At 36.6% G+C, this 15,016-nt stretch overlaps 1 protein-coding gene across 1 annotated transcript in view; it reads left to right on the forward strand.

Moving 5' to 3' along the window:
• The first annotated feature begins 474 nt into the window (after nucleotides 1-474).
• Nucleotides 475-15,016, forward strand: part of LOC121893604 (retinal guanylyl cyclase 2-like) — a 45,356-nt gene continuing 30,814 nt past the window's right edge. The window contains exons 1-5 of the mRNA XM_042405607.1: nucleotides 475-3,505; nucleotides 4,077-4,307; nucleotides 6,001-6,156; nucleotides 7,572-7,714; nucleotides 8,219-8,374. Coding sequence (XP_042261541.1) covers nucleotides 3,265-3,505; nucleotides 4,077-4,307; nucleotides 6,001-6,156; nucleotides 7,572-7,714; nucleotides 8,219-8,374 — 927 coding nt within the window. The 5' untranslated portion in view covers nucleotides 475-3,264. The remainder of the gene's footprint in view (nucleotides 3,506-4,076; nucleotides 4,308-6,000; nucleotides 6,157-7,571; nucleotides 7,715-8,218; nucleotides 8,375-15,016) is intronic.

A 15,016-nucleotide genomic window follows, 5' to 3' on the forward strand; every position in this document is an offset into this window, starting at 1 on the left:
TGTGAATGCAGCCTAAATCAGAAATATTCAGGGTCTCAGTCACAAACATCACAAAGTGTCACAGTCTAATATCATATTCAGTTCATTCATTATATACTCAGTTACACTAACTGAACATCCCATTACAGCAGAAACATTTGCTGTTTCCATAGAAACACACTTTGTGTTGTGAACTGAAGGATGTTTGAAAGTTCAGCTCAGTTAACAGAAGTTGCTGCAATTTAATCTGCTTCATCAGGAGCAGGTTTTACCTGTGTACAGGTGACGTTAACAGGTAGATCAGGTCTCTTATTCATCAATCTTGCGTCTCATTCTGAACGAGCTGAAGCTGTTGGATCTTTTTATATTGACAATGTGTCACTTGGTGCTTTTATCCAAAGTGAGGCAAGACGATCAAGCATTAGGAAGAACCATGGTACAACCAAAGAGAAGGTTTTTGTTTTGTTTTGTTTTGTTTTGTTTTTAAATATTTTATTTATCGATATATTTAAAAAAAAATACTAAAGTGAGAAATGACTGGAAGTTGACAAGTACATAAGACATACCTTGAACTTTATGGGAAGGCCAGTGAAAAGGGAATTACAATAATCTATTCCGTTGGTGACAGAACCATTAACGTGTGAACAGAAATTCAGGTCAGCATCAACAAAACCTCGACCTCGGTCAGTGGTCATCCTTTGCACCAACCACTAGAGGTTCAGTCTTTTCTTTACTCAACTGCAAGAAGTATTGAAGCATCTGCATATTGATGTGAGCAGTGAACCTGAAATGCTGAATTTATCAAGAGACGGTGAAAATGTACATTTGTGTGTCATCTGTATAGCTATGGTAGCTGATCAAGTGTCTGCTGATTTTGGAGACCAGCGGAAGCAGGAGAGGACCACGAATGGAGTCCTGTGGGACCTTGTTGAGATCAACCTCAGTCCAGCAGCTCAATCCAGCTCATCATGCATCCAGGGCTGTCACTGCATCCCACCTTGCAAAAGCAACATGGCTCAGCGGACCAGCTTTTCTTCATAGACCATATAAGGGCCTGCAAGAGAAACCTGAGTCCTTTGAATTCATTAGTACTGAACTTGAGATCGAAGTGTGGCCTGAGGTGTCAAACTTCCATACATGAGTTCAAAGGTAAAACTTCACCACAGACCAGTTCAAGTGCTTCTCTACGTGGGAGTAACTATTGAGAGCTGTTGCCTTCCTCGTCCATATAAGTCAATCTCACAAGTCTACAGACTATGCCAAAGGATGTAGAGGCATCAGTGAAAACAATCCTGCACTCCTGATGAGCTTTCTCAAGCTATGGACATCATCATAAATGTGATCCAAAAAGAAGCTTACTTAGTATAATTCTCTACCCTCGCTGATGGCAAAACCCTGTCCACAAGCAGCCCACGCTTCAAACTCAGTTCTGTGCTTGAGGAATGTCTTATGAGAGTAGGAGGCACACTCAAACATGCTGAGAAGAACCTCCTAGTTCTACCTAAACTCAGCCATGTCTCTACTCTGCTAGTATGCCACCACCACAATCAGGTGAAACATCAAGACCGCCATTTCACCAAAGGGGCTATCAGATCTTCTGGCCTGTGGATCATCAGTTGTAAAAGGCTCATCAACTCAGTCGTACACAAGTACGCCACCTGTCGGAAGCTCCGTGGCCACCTGAACACCTCAGCACATCTCCCCCATTCACCTATGTGGGATTTGATGTCTTGGGCCTTGGAAAGTCACTGTGTTGCAAGTGTTGAGCAATATTGTTTACCTGCATGAGCACTAGAGCAGTGCATATGGAGGTAATCGATACCTGTTGCATCAACACTCTGAGGCGGTTCTTTGCAATCCGTTGACCTGCAAAGCAACTGAGATCAGATTATGGAACAAATTTTGTTGGTGCCAGCAATGAGCTCAGACTGACCAAGCAGCAACAAGGGACCAATATCCAGAGATACCTGAATGAACAGGGCTGTTCCTGGGAGTTCAACCCCCCTCATTCTTTGCACATAGGAGGCTCCTGGGAGTGAATCATTGGAGTTGCTCGCCGAATATTTGACTCCATGCTGTTACAACAACATATTCATCTCTCCCACAAAGTCCTGTGCACACTCATGTCCGTAGTTTCTGCCATCATCAACGCCAGACCCCTCATTCCAGTCTCCACCGATCCAGACACCCCTTCATCTTGACACCTTCAATGCTGCTTATCATTCGTCATTGAAGAATGTTTGTCTTTGATGGGATGTTTTTGTGTTTGTATTAGATTAATGCTAGATACTGGCTGGTAGGTGCTCATACTATATGACATGTTCAGTACATCATGCCTCAGGAGCGTATAGTTTACATTTAGTATAATTTGATCACAGTTTGTGTTATTCTGGCTTTATATGTAGTGCTTTAACAGACATATGTCTATACATTTACTATTTTTAAATTTACTTTACTGTATCAGTATTCTACAAGAGTCTGCATTAAACCTGGACCTAGAAATCTGCGTCCTGACTCTTGTTTATTGAGTTGTGTCATTTATTAAAAGAGTTTGGCTGGCTGTCTAATTTTGGTTAGAAAACACCATTAGGAGAACAATACAGTGAGTTTTTTAATCAAGTGTTAGCAGCTGTGGATGTGAGGAGACTGTTGTGATGTCACAGTTCACTTTTGTGTTTTTTAAGATTTAATTTTGTTTTTATTCATTTTTGTCCTTTTCTGCATGAATCTTTACTGACTAGTGTCTGTGAGCTGAACTGTCCCTCGCGGACATTAAATCTGTACTCTGACATCCAATTCTGGATCAGAACCAGGACCAGGGTCTGAAGACCAGGACCAGGGTCATCCTGTTCTTCAGACCCTGGTCTGTTTTCAGTGGACTTCAGATATTTTTGAGTCCTGATATCATTCTATTAATTTAAACTGATCTTAAATATGCAAAGAAAAAAATGAAAAAATGTAAACCCTCCAGAAATCACTCAAAAGGATGATGATGATGATGATGATGTTATTCTTCAAACAGGAGGTGTTACTGATATTTCCCTCCAGTCTTTTTCCTTTTCTCTTTCATCTCTAAGTTTACAAAGCAGATTCATAAAGCTCCTGAATATAAGTTGAAACATTTTCATTCATTAATTTTGTGTTCTGTCTGAATGCATAAGACACTCTGAACCAGTTTAAATAAAGTGTAAAAGCTTCAGAGTTTAAAGTCTGACAGACTGACTGTGTGTTTCTACTGTTTACTTCTGAAGAAATAAACTATTTCTATTTTTTTTCAGGGTGAGGATGCTGCTTCCCAGGTGGTTGCTAGGGGCGTGTCTGTGGTTGCTAAGCATAGCAGAGGTTTGGACAGCTACCTTCAAGCTTGCTCTGATTGGCCCATGGACATGTGACCCGCTGTTCTCCAGGGCGATGCCAACAGCAGCAGCCAACCTCGCGTTGTCACGGTTACGGAGTGACAGGGGTCTAAGCAGAGGATACTGGTATGACATCAAACTGCTGGATGAGGACTGCTCCACCTCCAAAGGTTCGGTAACCAATTAGCTAACGAGAAGGCAACAAATTAGCTAACAAATATGTAACTAATAAAGTAACGAGGAGGTAACAAATTTCTGTTACCTACCAACTGTGGATATTCCACGTTGTTTTTGGTAAATCCATATTACAGAAAGTCAGGGTGATGTTGTTGTTGGGAGCTCAGGGCTCTGTTGAAACCGCCTTGTGTTTCTCAACACAAAAGTCCATAACGGACTGACTGAGTGATTAACTTACACCATTGTTGGCCGAATGCCCCCACTTCCTGTATCCATTTCAAATTAAGAGCCCTTATTTCAAATGAAAAGCCCTGTAGAGTTTCATACCCAGTCCAGCCATATAATAGGTTTTGAACTAGTCTTGTTTTCTCCACAGTCATCTTCAACCCGCAGGTTCAGAACCACTGTGTTAGTTAACATTTACCTTTAAAAGTCTGTCAGACTAGAAGGAATAAATGGAGTAAAAAGTAATTAAAAAAACTGACAAACTAAAAGTCAGTTAAAGCTGATTTTATATTTGTGCTGATTATTTTAACATCTTCTGCTTCTTTGATATTATTTCAGCTTTAACAGAACTCGGTGACATGGAGGGTTATGGCCACGCCTACATTGGACCCTTTAACCCCGCCCTCTGTCATGCTGCCTCCTTATTGGCTCACCACTGGGAGGCGGGGCTTTCCTCGCCAGGCTGTCTGGATGCTGATTGGCCAAACCTGCCGCCTATCACTCCTCCCAGCAGAGTGCTGTTCACCGTGCTCAGGTTCTTTCGCTGGGCGCACGTGGGCATCATCTCAGGTGAGGGTGTGATGTCACAGTGGTGGGCGTGGTCTAATGTGTGTGGGTGTGATCTAACTTTATGGGTGTGGTCTGTGTGTTCCTGTATTTTTAAACATACGGACAGAAGGCATAAATATATTATTTTTTAATATATATTATATATCATCATATATCAAAGCATTTATAAACTTAGCAGAAAAAGTAAGGAAATTTGTGTTTGGTAGATTATTTCTTTGTTGTAACAATGCTTCTTGGCAATAAATCTTATACCGTTGGAAAGCCTGTTTATTCCCCTTTTAAATGGCGCCACACTTGTAAGGAACATGCATTTGTGGGATGAGCAGCAGAGCTGAGTATGTGGGTTGCGCCCATGAAAAATTTGCCAAAACTGCCAATGCCAAACAGCTTATTTTGCTGTTGCTATTGACTGTTGTTTTGAGCTTCTCGTACCCCCAGGTGCTGCCAATCAGGTGCCTGATTGGCAGCACCTGTGAGCATGGGACCTGCATGTTTGACTGATGTGGATAGGGCCCGTGCGATAGGGCAACTTCAAGCTGGTGTTCCGCAAAACCAAGTTGCAGCATTATTTGGAGTGAGCACTAGTACCATCTCCAAAGTGAAGGCCAAGTTCCATATAACGGGGGATGTCAGAGACAGGCCATGAAGTGGGCGTCCCAGGAAGTCGAAACCCCACTTCACCGTCAGACCTGTTTGCGCTGGTGTCAGCAACACGTGCACTGGAACCTGAACATGTGGAGGAACATTATGTTCAGCGATGAGTCCAGATTCTGCCTACGGCAGTTGGATCGTAGGGTCAAAGTGTGGAGAAGACACGGAGAACATTATGCTTATTGCTGCACCGATAGAGTAACATCTGTTGGTGGAGGCAGTGTGATGGTGTGGGGCGGCATCTCCCTCACTGGAAAAATGATGCTCATCATCATTGGAGGCAATCTCAATGCAGAGAGATATCAAGATGAGATTCTGCAACTAGTTGAAATCCCATATCTCCACAGTCTGGAACCGAACTCTATCCTCCAAGATGACAACGCTCACCCCCACAGAGCAGGGTTTATCAGAGACTACCTCCAGAGTGGAGAGGATGGAACGGCCTGCCAGCAGTCCTGACCTCAACCCCATTGAACACTTGTGGGATCAGCTTGGGCGTGCTGTTCGTGCCAGAGTGACCAACACAACCATGTTGGCTGACTTGTGACAAATGCTGGTTGAAGAATGGGACGCCATCCCACAGCAGAGTGTGACCAGACTGGTGACCAGCATGAGGAGGAGGTGCCAGGCTGTTGTGGCTGTGTATGGTTCTTCCACACGCTACTGAGGCTCCTGTTTGTTAAATGAATAAATTGTTAAATTGTCAATATGTCTTGTTTCTTCACACTTCAATCATCCAATCCACCAAACACCAAACAAGAATCGATGGCAGAATAAGCTGTTTGGCATCGGCAGAGAAGATTTGGCAAATTTTTCATGGTGCAACCCACATACTCAGCTCTGCTGCTCATCCCACAAATGCATGTTCCTCACAAATGTGGCACCATTTAAAAGGGAAATAAACAGGCTTTCCAACGGTATAAGATTTATTGCCAAGAAGCATCGTTACAACAAAGAAATAATCTACCAAACACACATTTCTTTACTTTTTGTGCTAAGTTTATATATTTATATTTATTCCTTCCTCTTTCCGTGTCATCAGCACCAACTGACCTATGGGAGAGCACAGGACAGGAGGTGGCCTCTGCCCTCAGGGCTTTGGGCCTCCCGGTTGGTCCGGTGGTTACCATGGAAACCCAGAACAAAGGCGGACCTCGGGAGGCGCTAAAAGCGATCAGAGAGGCTGACAAGGTCAAAGGTCAGAGCAGCCATTATTGTCTGGGTCAGAGATTACAGTCAGTAAAGTGTAAGAGTAGTAAATAGTAATAGTTCTACTAGTAAGAATAAATGTTCCTGCGTTGTTCAGTTTCTGTTAGTTTGAAGTGATGATGATACATTTTTTATTCTGAAAAATCACAATGGGTTCAGCTTAATTACTAAACTCATGATTATACTCATAATAATTTCCCATCAACTAAAACAAACAGTAAACAGTTTCCTGTTAGATGATCTGCTGTCACACATTTTAAACTCCAGTTTATCAGCTGATTTGTGGCTGAAATGTTAAATATTAAAGTATTCGGTGAATTATATTCACTTGTTATCTAGCTGATATGTAACTATATCATTATCAACAGAACTAAGATACGTACTAATGGTCACTGGACTGTATTTTCTGTGGTGTGTGAAGATGATGTGGATCGTAACATGAGTCAGTCAGTATATGCTAGCTGTTAGCAGCTACATGTTAGCACACAGCTGCTGAGGGTTCAGATGTTGACGATCACAGATATAAAATCAGCCAGAAGCACAGGAAGTGTTCCCTCATGCTACAATAGTGTGCTACCCTCACTGCAAGGTAAAATAAGTTGTTTAGGCTACCTGTTGAAGATGTTTGCTGAAGATGCCGTAAGAGCCTGTCGTCTGCAGCTCTTCATCAAACATCATCATCACTGTGTCTGTTTCTGCTGGTACTCTTCCTCTCCGCAGTGTTTACAACTGATCCACTGAACAAAGAGCCCCGAATATCTCCAAATGTTATTGTGTTGACTTGTTTTACTGAAGAATAGCACCACTAACAAAGCTCCGCTAACTCAGTGATAAACACATTTCATTTCAAGTTCTTCACAATAAAAGCCTTCCATTAATTTGTCAGTGGAAAGCTCTTAATATGAAGCAGCAGCAGGAAATGGAGTTACATCCAGGTAACTACTATTTCTTGTGGATGATTGTACCTCTTCAACCCAAATAACATAATGCAAGAACAGGTGTTCAGGGTGCGGAGTGGGAATAAAAGAGGCGCCATTCTTCCTTCATTGTAAAGTAACGTTGTTGTTGTTGTTTACGAGAATTTGCCAAATGTTAAAAAATGTGGCAAACTCAGATAAACAGTGAGGCTACATACAGACAGCTTTCATTATGTAAAACATACTGGTGATGGATGAGACACTGCAGGCAAAGCAGTTGAAAATATCACTTTTCTACATGTTTATGCCCCCCCCCCTCCCGAAAAAGCCTCCCAATCTTTGAAACCTAAATGTTGGCAGGTATGGCGTTACTGTTACCTGTGTTTACACCTGCTGCTGTCTGAACTGTTTCAGCTGATTTATTATTGATTATTATAACATTACAAAGTGTTTAAAGTGTTGAACTGTGAGTGGTTTTCTGTTGCAGTGGTGATCTTGTGTATGAGCTCCGTCCTGATTGGTGGAGAGGATCAGCGAGAGCTCCTATTGGCTGCTCTGGACATGGGGATGGTGTCAGATGGTTACATGTTTATTCCGTATGATGCGCTGCTGTACGCCATGCCGTACCAGGTAACGAACATATCATCACTTCACTACTTCATCAGTATATTTACAGATCAATAACTTCATCAAACTACATCAGAGAGTTTTTCTCAACTTCTCAGAAGGTTAAAATAAGTTAAAATTCTGTTGATTTTTATTTAGTTCCACCTTTGACCCGAGGAGGCATTTAATGTGTTAAAGACAAAATATTCTTCTTCTTCTGGAAGTCAAACACAGTCTCTGTATCACTGAGTTCAGAATATAACTGTACAAACAGAAATGTAGTGAAATATAACTTCTATCTTTCCAAATCCTCACATCTGTCATTAAAGTCACAGTCTCATGTTCATCCTTCAGTTTCCTGAATCACAGATTTAAAAAGGAATTAAATCTTCAGAGTTGTTTCCTCAGAATTTACATCTAAAAGTCTGTTGATCAGATTCAGACCTCAAACATCAAGTCCTCTTCTAGAATAAACTAAAAGAAGCTGAATTCTGTTTGGTTCTCTTGTTCTCTCTTTTATCCAATCAGGACACAGTATTCCCTCAGCTGACCAATAGCACGCAGCTTCGCCACGCCTACAGTTCCGTTCTGACTGTTACTATGGAGTCCGACCAGAGTTTCTACGAAGCTTTTCATCAAGCTCAGCTGAACCGAGAGATCCGGTCGGCCGTGTCTGCGACGGAGGTAAACATGTACACAACAAATACACAACAAATACACAACATGTACACTACATATACACTACATATACACAACATGTACACAACAAATACACAACATGTACACAACATTTACACTACAAATACACAACAAATACACAACAATATGTACACTACAAATACACAACAATATGTACACTACATATACACAACAATATGTACACTACATATACACAACAATATGTACACTACATATACACAACAATATGTACACTACATATACACAACAATATGTACACTACATATACACAACAAATACACAATATGTACACTACATATACACAACATGTACACAACATGTACACAACAAATACACAACATGTACACAACATGTACACAACATGTACACAACAAATACACAACATGTACACAACATGTACACAACAAATACACAACATGTACACAACATGTACACAACAAATACACAACATGTACACAACATGTACACTACATATACACAACAAATACACAACATGTACACTACATATACACAACAATATGTACGCTACATATACACAACAATATGTACACAACAAATACACTACAAATACACAACAATATGTACGCTACATATACACAACAATATGTACACTACATATACACAACAACATGTACACAACAAATACACTACAAATACACAACAATATGTACACTACATATACACAACAATATGTATGCTACATATACACAACAATATGTACGCTACATATACACAACAATATGTACGCTACATATACACAACAATATGTACGCTACATATACACAACAATATGTACACTACATATACACAACAATATGTACACTACATATACACAACAATATGTACACTATATATACACAACAATATGTACGCTACATATACACAATATGTACGCTACATATACACAACATGTACACAACATGTACACTACATATACACAACATGTACACAACAACATGTACACAACAAATACGCAACAAATACACAACAACATGTACACTACATATACACAAAAACATGTACACTACATATACACAACAACATGTACACAACAAATACACAACAAATACACAACATGTACACAACATATACACAACAAATACACAACATGTACACAACATGTACACTACAAATACACAACAAATACACAACACAACATGTACACTACATATACACAACAACATGTACACTACATATACACAACAACATGTACACAACAAATACACTACATATACACAACAAATACACAACAATATGTACACTACATATACACAACAATATGTACACAACAAATACACTACATATACACAACAAATACACAACAATATGTACACTACATATACACAACAACATGTACACAACAAATACACAACAATATGTACACTACATATACACAACAACATGTACACAACAAATACACTACATATACTAAACAAATACACAACAATATGTACACTACATATACACAACAATATGTACACTACATATACACAACAATATGTACACTACATATACTAAACAAATACACAACAATATGTACACTACATATACACAACAATATGTACACTACATATACACAACAATATGTACACTACATATACACAACAATATGTACACTACATATACACAACAAATACACAACAATATGTACACTACATATACACAACAACATGTACACAACAAATACACAACAATATGTACACTACATATACACAACAACATGTACACAACAAATACACTACATATACTAAACAAATACACAACAATATGTACACTACATATACACAACAATATGTACACTACATATACACAACAAATACACAACATGTACACAACATGTACACTACATATACACAACAATATGTACACTACATATACACAACAAATACACAACATGTACACAACATGTACACTACATATACACAACAAATACACAACATGTACACTACATATACACAACAAATACACAACAATATGTACACTACATATACACAACAACATGTACACAACAAATACGCAACAAATACACAACACAACATGTACACTACATATACACAACAATATGTACACAACAAATACACTACATATACTAAACAAATACACAACAATATGTACACTACATATACACAACAATATGTACACTACATATACACAACAATATGTACACTACATATACACAACAAATACACAACATGTACACAACATGTACACTACATATACACAACAATATGTACACTACATATACACAACAAATACACAACATGTACACAACATGTACACTACATATACACAACAAATACACAACATGTACACTACATATACACAACAAATACACAACAATATGTACACTACATATACACAACAACATGTACACAACAAATACGCAACAAATACACAACACAACATGTACACTACATATACACAACAATATGTACACAACAAATACACTACATATACTAAACAAATACACAACAACATGTACACAACAAATACACAACAATATGTACACTACATATACACAACAATATGTACACAACAAATACACTACATATACTAAACAAATACACAACAATATGTACACTACATATACACAACAATATGTACACTACATATACACAACAAATACACAACATGTACACAACATGTACACTACATATACACAACAATATGTACACTACATATACACAACAAATACACAACATGTACACAACATGTACACTACATATACACAACAAATACACAACATGTACACTACATATACACAACAAATACACAACAATATGTACACTACATATACACAACAATATGTACACAACAAATACGCAACAAATACACAACACAACATGTACACTACATATACACAACAATATGTACACAACATGTACACAACAAATACACAACAATATGTACACTACATATACACAACAACATGTACACAACAAATACGCAACAAATACACAACACAACATGTACACTACATATACACAACAATATGTACACAACATGTACACAACAAATACACAACAATATGTACACTACATATACACAACAACATGTACACAACAAATACACAACACAACATGTACACTACATATACACAACAATATGTACACAACATGTACACAACAAATACACAACAATATGTACACTACATATACACAACAACATGTACACAACAAATACGCAACAAATACACAACACAACATGTACACTACATATACACAACAATATGTACACAACATGTACACAACAAATACACAACATGTACACAACAAATACACAACAAATACACAACAATATGTACACTACATATACGCAACAATATGTACACTACATATACACAACAACATATACACAACAAATACACAACAATATGTACACTACATATACACAACAACATATACACAACAAATACACAACAACATGTACACTACAAATATGCAACAAATACACAACAACATGTACACTACATATACACAACAACATATACACAACAAATACACAACAATATGTACACTACATATACACAACAACATATACACAACAAATACACAACAATATGTACACTACATATACACAACAACATATACACAACAAATACACAACAATATGTACACTACAAATATGCAACAAATACACAACAACATGTACACTACATATACACAACAACATGTACACAACAAATACACAACATGTACACAACATGTACACTACAAATACACAACAAATACACAACACAACATGTACACTACATATACACAACAATATGTACACTACATATACACAACAACATGTACACAACAAATACACTACATATACACAACAAATACACAACAATATGTACACTACATATACACAACAATATGTACACAACAAATACACTACATATACACAACAAATACACAACAATATGTACACTACATATACACAACAACATGTACACAACAAATACACAACAATATGTACACTACATATACACAACAACATGTACACAACAAATACACTACATATACTAAACAAATACACAACAATATGTACACTACATATACACAACAATATGTACACTACATATACACAACAATATGTACACTACATATACACAACAAATACACAACAATATGTACACTACATATACACAACAACATGTACACAACAAATACACAACAATATGTACACTACATATACACAACAACATGTACACAACAAATACACTACATATACTAAACAAATACACAACAATATGTACACTACATATACACAACAAATACACAACATGTACACAACATGTACACTACATATACACAACAATATGTACACTACATATACACAACAAATACACAACATGTACACAACATGTACACTACATATACACAACAAATACACAACATGTACACTACATATACACAACAAATACACAACAATATGTACACTACATATACACAACAACATGTACACAACAAATACGCAACAAATACACAACACAACATGTACACTACATATACACAACAATATGTACACAACATGTACACAACAAATACACAACATGTACACAACAAATACACAACAAATACACAACAATATGTACACTACATATACGCAACAATATGTACACTACATATACACAACAACATATACACAACAAATACACAACAATATGTACACTACATATACACAACAACATATACACAACAAATACACAACAACATGTACACTACAAATATGCAACAAATACACAACAACATGTACACTACATATACACAACAACATATACACAACAAATACACAACAATATGTACACTACATATACACAACAACATATACACAACAAATACACAACAATATGTACACTACATATACACAACAACATATACACAACAAATACACAACAATATGTACACTACAAATATGCAACAAATACACAACAACATGTACACTACATATACACAACAATATGTACACTACATATACACAACAATATGTACACTACATATACACAACAATATGTACACTACATATACACAACAACATATACACAACAAATACACAACAATATGTACACTACAAATATGCAACAAATACACAACAACATGTACACTACATATACACAACAATATGTACACTACATATACACAACAATATGTACACTACATATACACAACAATATGTACACTACATATACTAAACAAATACACAACAATATGTACACTACATATACACAACAATATGTACACTACATATACACAACAATATGTACACTACATATACACAACAATATGTACACTACATATACACAACAAATACACAACAATATGTACACTACATATACACAACAACATGTACACAACAAATACACAACAATATGTACACTACATATACACAACAACATGTACACAACAAATACACTACATATACTAAACAAATACACAACAATATGTACACTACATATACACAACAATATGTACACTACATATACACAACAAATACACAACATGTACACAACATGTACACTACATATACACAACAATATGTACACTACATATACACAACAAATACACAACATGTACACAACATGTACACTACATATACACAACAAATACACAACATGTACACTACATATACACAACAAATACACAACAATATGTACACTACATATACACAACAACATGTACACAACAAATACGCAACAAATACACAACACAACATGTACACTACATATACACAACAATATGTACACAACAAATACACTACATATACTAAACAAATACACAACAACATGTACACAACAAATACACAACAATATGTACACTACATATACACAACAATATGTACACAACAAATACACAACAATATGTACACTACATATACTAAACAAATACACAACAATATGTACACTACATATACACAACAATATGTACACTACATATACACAACAAATACACAACATGTACACAACATGTACACTACATATACACAACAATATGTACACTACATATACACAACAAATACACAACATGTACACAACATGTACACTACATATACACAACAAATACACAACATGTACACTACATATACACAACAAATACACAACAATATGTACACTACATATACACAACAATATGTACACAACAAATACGCAACAAATACACAACACAACATGTACACTACATATACACAACAATATGTACACAACATGTACACAACAAATACACAACAATATGTACACTACATATACACAACAACATGTACACAACAAATACGCAACAAATACACAACACAACATGTACACTACATATACACAACAATATGTACACAACATGTACACAACAAATACACAACAATATGTACACTACATATACACAACAACATGTACACAACAAATACACAACACAACATGTACACTACATATACACAACAATATGTACACAACATGTACACAACAAATACACAACAATATGTACACTACATATACACAACAACATGTACACAACAAATACGCAACAAATACACAACACAACATGTACACTACATATACACAACAATATGTACACAACATGTACACAACAAATACACAACATGTACACAACAAATACACAACAAATACACAACAATATGTACACTACATATACG

This window comes from Thunnus maccoyii, unplaced genomic scaffold (genome assembly GCF_910596095.1).
Source record: "Thunnus maccoyii unplaced genomic scaffold, fThuMac1.1, whole genome shotgun sequence".
NCBI lineage: Eukaryota > Metazoa > Chordata > Actinopteri > Scombriformes > Scombridae > Thunnus > Thunnus maccoyii.